General features: G+C 39.9%; 1 protein-coding gene across 7 annotated transcripts in view; it reads right to left on the bottom strand.

Annotated features, from left to right (window-relative positions):
- Window positions 1–1,763: 1,763 nt before the first annotated feature.
- The window catches only part of SWT1 (SWT1 RNA endoribonuclease homolog), a 112,538-nt gene continuing 106,662 nt past the window's right edge, over window positions 1,764–7,639 (bottom strand). For all 7 annotated transcript variants that reach the window (XM_055582938.1, XM_055582934.1, XM_055582939.1 and 4 more), the window contains one exon: window positions 1,764–5,430. In XM_055582938.1, the coding sequence (XP_055438913.1) occupies window positions 5,301–5,430 (130 nt within the window). In that variant the 3' untranslated portion in view covers window positions 1,764–5,300. The remainder of the gene's footprint in view (window positions 5,431–7,639) is intronic.

Raw genomic sequence — 7,639 nt, 5'->3', positions numbered from 1 at the left:
TTTGCCTGGTGGCTCTGTAGTTCCTGACTATCACTAGTTTCATTCCAGACTGAAACTAGGTTGGCAGATTTGAATCAGACTTTTTAAAAAGGTTCTGTGTATGTTTTATTTATTTAGCACAAGGAAATAAAATTTTACTGGAGGGGGTCACTATGATATCCTTGAAATCACTTCTCAATTCCTAGGTAACATGCTTAATGCAAATAATATGTGGGAATATTTTGGTCAAAGTTTTATCATATTACCATTGATGCCACTGGTAGCTAAAATTATGTTTTTTAAGTATATTTTGAATATAAGAAGTTTCCATAAAGGGGAAAAAAAAGTGCTCATTGAACAGTTGTTCCTGTTTATCTGCACTTAAAAGGTTTTTTTTTTTTTTTTTTTTAAGAGAAGGAGAATATGGCATAGCTTAAGTGTAAGTTAAAGAATTTGTTTTTGTTTTTTGCCAATGTGGGTTTCGGAGTAGTTTAAAAATATTGGTTAATAACCATTCTCAGTCGTAATAATGCATGAAACATACCCGATTCCTAAAACAGTAGCAAAAACTATAAAATACCTGTTTGAATTAACAAAAGAATTGATCATACTCAAGTATGAATTTTCTTTTATTGTGATTTTCAAGGATAGGGCTTTGATATTTGGCCTCTAAGTATAGAGTCTTACATATTTTACCATTTTCAACATGTAGAATTCCTTACATAATCATATTTTAGGGAGGATAATTTGGAAATATGATTAGTGCAAGAATCCTTGCTAGCGAGGGACAGGGAGGCCTGGCATGCTGCAGTCCATGGGGTCACGAACAGTCAGACACGACTTAGTGATTGAATGACAAGTATACCCTATAATCTGTAAAAACCCTATAAAATTTTGAGAAAGTAGGGAAAGGAGACACATAGGACATTACTGCGTCTCCACAGTTACAGTTACAAGACTGTGAGTCACAGAAAAGAGTCTCCATAGTATTAGTATTTTTTGTATCTTGCTTTGTTTCAAAAAATTTGAAGAGTCTCTCACTGAGAAAACAAGGAAATATCAATATATGAATCTCATATACTTAGGCCAGGCCACAAATTTGGGCCTGTTAGCCGGAGACCCACTGAATAAATCAGCTGAAGGTTAAATAACTGAAGTACCAGTTTTCTTCATAAAAGACCAGAAGTTTCTCAAGAGTCAAAGACTAATAATGATAAACGGAACAGTAAGTATAGTATATACAGAGAGGGATGTGCTCAAGTGCATGTCATGGCTTCTTTTACTAGCACAATAGCTAACAAAATATTTAGGCTTTTCTGTTAGAAGCTCAGTACTCTATTGGGGGTTTGAATAAGGGTGAGAAGCAAAGTTCAGTTATTAAGCTGGGTATGTCTAGGGCTGATATCTTGTAGGAATACAAGAATCTAAAAAGGGCATATGTCTGAATAGATGCCAAAACATTTGCTCAGAGAGAATAATGGGACTAATATAATTTTAGCTTAGAAAAAGATGAACACAGAATACCAAATTTTAATGAATCAGAAAAATTTAAGAGACGAACTGAAACATCCTGCAAAAGGTTTGGAAAAAGACACTCTGATAAATGGAATCTAATAATAACATGAAAATGTGCTTACTATCATTGATCATTAGGAAAATGTAAAAAGCAAAATGATACACTTTAGAAAGTTTGACAGTTTCTTATAAAGTTAAATATTCTGAGACAGTAGCCCTATTCCTAAGTATTTATCCAAGTGAAATGAAAACATGTTCTTAGAGAAACCTGTGTATGAATATAATAGCTTTATTCATAATCACCAAAATCTGAAAACTCAAATATCCTTACAGTTGAATGGATAGAAGGGTACATCCATACAATGAAATACTAAGGAATAAAAACACGATAAAACACGAATGGATCGTCAGAAGCCTCATGCTAAGTGAAAAGCCTCTATTTACAGAGCATTCCGGAAAAGAACTACATGGACAGGAGACATCAGTGGCTTCCTGAGGTGGGGATGGGAGTTGGCTACAAAAAGGCACCAGGGAATTTTAAGGAGCAGTTGAAACTCATATGTGAGCTACTGTGTGATGGTGTCTGACAGAACTAAAAATTGTACACTTGGAAAGGGTCTGTCTTTCTAGCTTAACCAAACCTTTAAAAGAAAAGGCTTTTTAAAAAGGCTAGGACATGTTAGTATTATTTTACCTGACTAGAAATCACATCAGGGAACCATTCATTCTGTCTGGCCATGCAAGGGTTATATCCCAAATTAATGTAGTTTTGCCTACAACCATTAGTCAGCCATCAAGTTGCACAGGCTAGGAGACTCAGTTTAGATCGCAGTTAGGAATACTGAGCCTTGGTGGTACCTGAGATCTGAATGTCTTACCACCTTCCTTTCTTGGTTCACAGCTATAGATTCTGCTCACGCTCATGCAGCTGCTTGTTTTCCCTGGAGTGGGGTTTTTTGTTTTTTTGGCCAAATAGCCTAAGGATCCACCAACTGGATGGAGAATGGGCTGTCAGTCTGATCTGATCCGATCTGAATCAGAAAAGGAGTACGGGTGGCAGCATCCCTCAGTGCAAGATGCATTTCATTAATAGTGAGATACATTCCCTCTTAGAAAAAAAGGTAAATTCATTCCAATTCATGGGATGAGTCAGTAGGAGCTAAAAGGCTCCAAAAGGTAGGTGAACTTGAGGAGATGTCACATCAGGAATATGAACTGTAAGAAAGTGAAGTCACTCAGTTGTCTTCAACTCTTTGTGACCTCATGGACTGTAGCCTACCAGGCTCCTCCGTCCATGGGATTTTCCAGGCAAGAGTACTGGAGTGGGGTGCCATTTCCTTCTCCAGAGGATCTTCCCAACCCAGGGATCGAACCTGGGTCTCTCGCATTGTAGGCAGATGCTTTACCATCTGAGCCACCAGGGAAGTCTAAGGGAGACCAAGACACTAAATAATCGTGGGTCAACCTTGGGAGGGTGAAAGGACTTCTATTTTCAAGATGATGGCCAAAAGATCAAGGAAATAAAGTTTCAGTTTGGTCTTGTGTCCCCTGTCTTTCATATGACAGGCAAAGACAATGATAGGAAAGTGAAATGAACCCATCTGAGAGGTTCCACCCTGTGCAGTTCCAATTGCCCACTGTAGGTCCTAACAAGAAGACCCAGTAGGACACAAACATTCTTGAGCCAACTTTTCTTTGGCTCAGAATGCTGGAAGAGCTATGGCAGCTGCAAACCAGAGGATTCAAACCAGGTACTTCCTAGAAGGAAATAAGATGATCTTGTGGAAGTAAGCTAGGAAAGGTTGGTGTAAAATGGTTCCATGAACTCTATCCTTGGGTATTGCATATCAAAAAGTTATCACAGCTCCTCACTAAGGCAAGGCATTATGCAAAGAGCTCTTCCCCTCATGGGATTTTCTTCATCAGTCCCCTCAAACAAAATACAATAGCTATCCATACTGAATGGAGATTTTAAAACCTGAAGTTCTAAAGATCTGATAATCTTCTATCAAAACAAATTTATGTTCTGTGCAAGGGAGTGCTTAAATGATCATTACGTCAACTAAATTACTCCAATCCAGAGAGGAGACCCAGAAAAAAAAAGAGTAGGGGACAGGAGGAAAGGAAGCCCTCAACTCCTGCAATGGACTATTAGGGAAAACAGCAGAAAGTTTAAAATCAGGAAAAGGCAACAAAAAAGATCTGACATTTCAAAGAAACAAACACTAAAATTTTTTTAAAGAATGTAGCCAAAGAGAAAAATAAGACTAGAAAGAAGAAAACACTTGTATCTTATAATAAATATTTAAATAAAAAGGTTGAAAACTGACAATGCAGAAAGTGAAAGACACAAAGACTAGGATAAAATTAAAATCCACATGTATAGGGTGAAATAAGTCATGACCAGAGTGAAAAGAAATTTCCTAAAAAGTATAACATATTAAAAAGATAAAAGGGAAAAAGGGAGGTAATGAAGCAGAGCAGGGAGTTCCACAGAGTCCACGGTTCGGTCTTGGTGCTTTCCCTGCCATGACCCTGGGTTTAATCCTGGTTGGGGAACTAAGATCCTGCGAACTGCGAGGCACCGCCAAAACAACAACAACAAACCCCAAACAGTAAAACCCAATAATAACTAGAAGTAGTTGAGGAAGAAAAATCTGATGAAAGCTCTTTTGTTAAGGGAGGGGATGCTTTCTTGGCTCCTGAGGAAGGAAAAGGAAAAAGGCAGACAGCAGAGATACTTTGGAAGCTTCTCCTTCTACAAGGGCTCATTTCCCTGAGGGCACTTTGAGCTCCTGGGAGGAGGTGTGGCTTTCTATGCAAACAAAGCTCATCAGATCCTTCTTCCTGGTGGTAAGCACTCCGCATAATTCTCTTCTATCAGAGGGTCACTTTTATAGTCATACCTGTACATAGTTCAGAAACAAAATTTGGAAGATGAAAAGTAAAATCACTAAAAATAATTTATTGCTTTAAAAAATAAATTAACATTTATAATAGAATACTAAATCAGATTTTCTCAAATGTATTAACAACGGCATACTATACTTTAGTAAACAAGGATTTCCAACTTCCGATATAATGAAATAAGTTAATTAAACACTTGGTTTAGCTAGGGGCAAACATCAGCCACTGCCACCTGATCCCATAAATCCACGCTGCTTCACATCTGAAAACTGAGTAGAGGGGTCTCCCTGTTTTTCCCATTGGAAGCTTCCTGAAGAGCTTCTTCCCTGAAGCCCAGGGAAGAGAAGAGGCTGTAGCAAGGTGGAGCTGAAGTAAAAATGCTACTTCCCTTACCTTGGGGGAAGTTAAAGGGATGTGATTACTTCACCCGGTCTACATGGAAGGCAGTCTGATCAGAAAACAGCCCAGGGTAAAATTTCTCCTGTGGAATATGATGAGCATGGTCATGTTCTAATTCTTTCTTGAGGTTTGAAAGTATCTGGTCACCAGCCCATATTTGGGGTTGAGGGAGATGCTAATGCTGTGTTCCTGGCCTTCCTCAGCTGCCACAGTGGCTCTTGCCCTAAGATGTCCAAAAAGATGGCTCTCCTTTCATTAGTCACGTTGGCTCAGTATTAGGAGTAGAGGTAGGGAGGTAAGGTCAACTTCTGAAGAGTTGAGTCCACGATTTATTCCACAATGGATGCAACAGAAGCTCAATGAGATTGTCAGTATTAGGCAATCATCTTTTTATACCTATGAGATTTCTTGCAAGTCTCTCAGGTTTGGCACAAAAGGTTGAAAAGTACTCTGTTGTTCCTGAAGACAAATGCAGTTCCTTCTAAGTTACAAATCGGTGCTTAAGTCCCATCGTCGAGCATGTCTTCACACCACCCCCTGGTTCTGGCCTCCACAGAGACAGAGGCATTGCACTGCTGCATGGTATGTTCCATCTCCGTCAGCTGGCGGCATCCAATGGTTAACTTCTCCCTAGAGGATAAAGAAACGTCATGTGACTACAAGACAGTCAGCAAGATAAAGGAAAAAATCGCACTACATAAGGAGAACACTGGGATTGGGAATATATTATTTGATATTTGAGAGTAAAAATGCCTAGAGAAATGGCTTCTTCAGTTCAGTCGTTCAGTCATGTCCGACTCTTTGCAACCCCATGGACCGCAGCACACCAGGCCTCCCTGTCCATCACCAACTCCTAGAGTTTACTCAAACTCATGTCCATTGAGTCGGTGATGCCATCCAGCCATCTCATCCAGTCGTCCCCTTCTCCTCCCACCTTCAATCTTTCCCAACATCAGGGTCTTTTCAAATGAGTCTGTTCTTCACATCAGGTGGCCGGCCAAAGTATTGGAGTTTCAGCTTCAGCATCAGTCCTTCCAATGAACCAAACAACGTGGCAGGATAAACAACTTAGTAATGCAATTGTTAGATAGTTATCATGGAGATGATCTTGGGGATATTACTGAAATCATGAATAATGGTTTCCAGGGAAGACCTGCTGCCAATAAGAACACTGTAGAGTAGATCACATATTTTTGTTTTATTTGGTTTGGGAGTTAGAAGGACAGCAAGACTAGTGGGTTCTAAGAGGACAGGAACAGACACTGGACAGGAACAGGAAGTTGGCAGCTTTGACTTCGATCACCTAGACATTAACAGATGAATACTAGTTAACTACTCTAAACCAGAAGTGAGAAAGGAGGTCGCAAATGCCTGATATTTGCCCCAACTACTCACAACTGTATCTAACATTAAGCTTAGCTGAATCTCAAAAGCTGACAGGAGGCCTATTAACTGTGGGATCACTGAGTCATCAGTTAGAGCACCAACCCATTACACATGGTGTCAAGAGTTCAAATCCCCTGAAAACCTATTTAAATCTACTGAGAGGTCGTCTGCATAAGTTCACAAAGAATACCCAGTATCCAGTACTGCATCAGAAAACAGCAGTTATTTTTATTATGAAAGTTACACGGTTATTGGGAAGCCCCCAGTGGCTCAGTGGGTAAACATTCTGCCTGAATGCAGAAGACTCGGGAGATGCAGGTTCGATCCCTGGGTTGGCAAGATCCCCTGGAGGAGGAAATGGCAATCCACTCCAGTATTCTTGCCTGAAAAATCCCATGGACAGAGAAGTCTGTCCAAATGGCCACAAAGAGTCAGACACAACTGAGCAACTAAGCAGCATGTACACTGCTATTACTTCTTTGGTTTCTAAGATTGCTCTGAGCCACCTCCAGGGTATTGGGAAGGACTCCTAGCTACCTTTGCACACTACCCCTCCTCCCCCACACCTGGATCCCCTGATGCAGGGCCCAAAGGGACAAGAAGTGAATCGGAACCGAAGGAACAGGATGAGAGCCAACAGTGGCAGCAAAGTATATTAAATACACTATGTTTTTGGAGAGGCCTCACTTCCTGAAAACATGCAGTGAGGCTGATTCAAACCTGACTTTTGACTGTTACTCTAGACCTATTTCCTATATTTAGAGGGCTTAAAATCAGTGTTATGTTCTTGCCAGTTCTTTACAACTACTCAGAAAATGATTTTCGGAAGACTCTAAGAGATCCAAAACAGAGAGATGTAAAATGTTTTCCTATAAACTTAAAAGTGAAATAAAAAGGGTAGGTCCCTATTCCTGTTCTTGATTACTTATTCTACATGTGGAAAAAAACTCTTTTAGTAACTAGACTTTCTATCTATTTCGGCGTCTCCTCTTCTTTCTTCCTTCTCTTTCCCTCCCCCTCCTAGTTAAGAGGTGAGCCCTATGCCCTCTTTCATCCTGGTGGCATGTAGTTTCTTTATTTGTGTGAGGCAGCATTCTGATGATGGATTATCACCTACAGATTTTGCTTCCTGCATCAAGTTGTCATTGCTGCTGAGGAAAGTATCAAATGTTTTTCTAGTATCGACCAAACACACCATCGTGTGTGTTTGGCCAATACCAGACTATGATGATAGGAACTTCTGAGTTCCTTTCCTCAATGGATTAGAAGCAGAACAGCAGAATATTAGATACTGCTTAACACCTTTGCCTACTGATCTGTAGCATCTCCAATGACTTCTCTCACCTTAGCTTTCACCTCCCGCTGATGAGACATTTACAACTGAGAGAAAGCCTATTACCTATTCTGATATCTCTTAATTGCTAGAAAGTTCTTTCTTTACATTGGGCTTAAA

Source organism: Bubalus kerabau, chromosome 5 (genome assembly GCF_029407905.1).
Source record: "Bubalus kerabau isolate K-KA32 ecotype Philippines breed swamp buffalo chromosome 5, PCC_UOA_SB_1v2, whole genome shotgun sequence".
Classification (NCBI taxonomy): Eukaryota; Metazoa; Chordata; class Mammalia; order Artiodactyla; family Bovidae; genus Bubalus; species Bubalus kerabau.
Note: the sequence above shows the minus strand (reverse complement) of the source record. Positions and strands in the feature narration are given on the sequence as shown.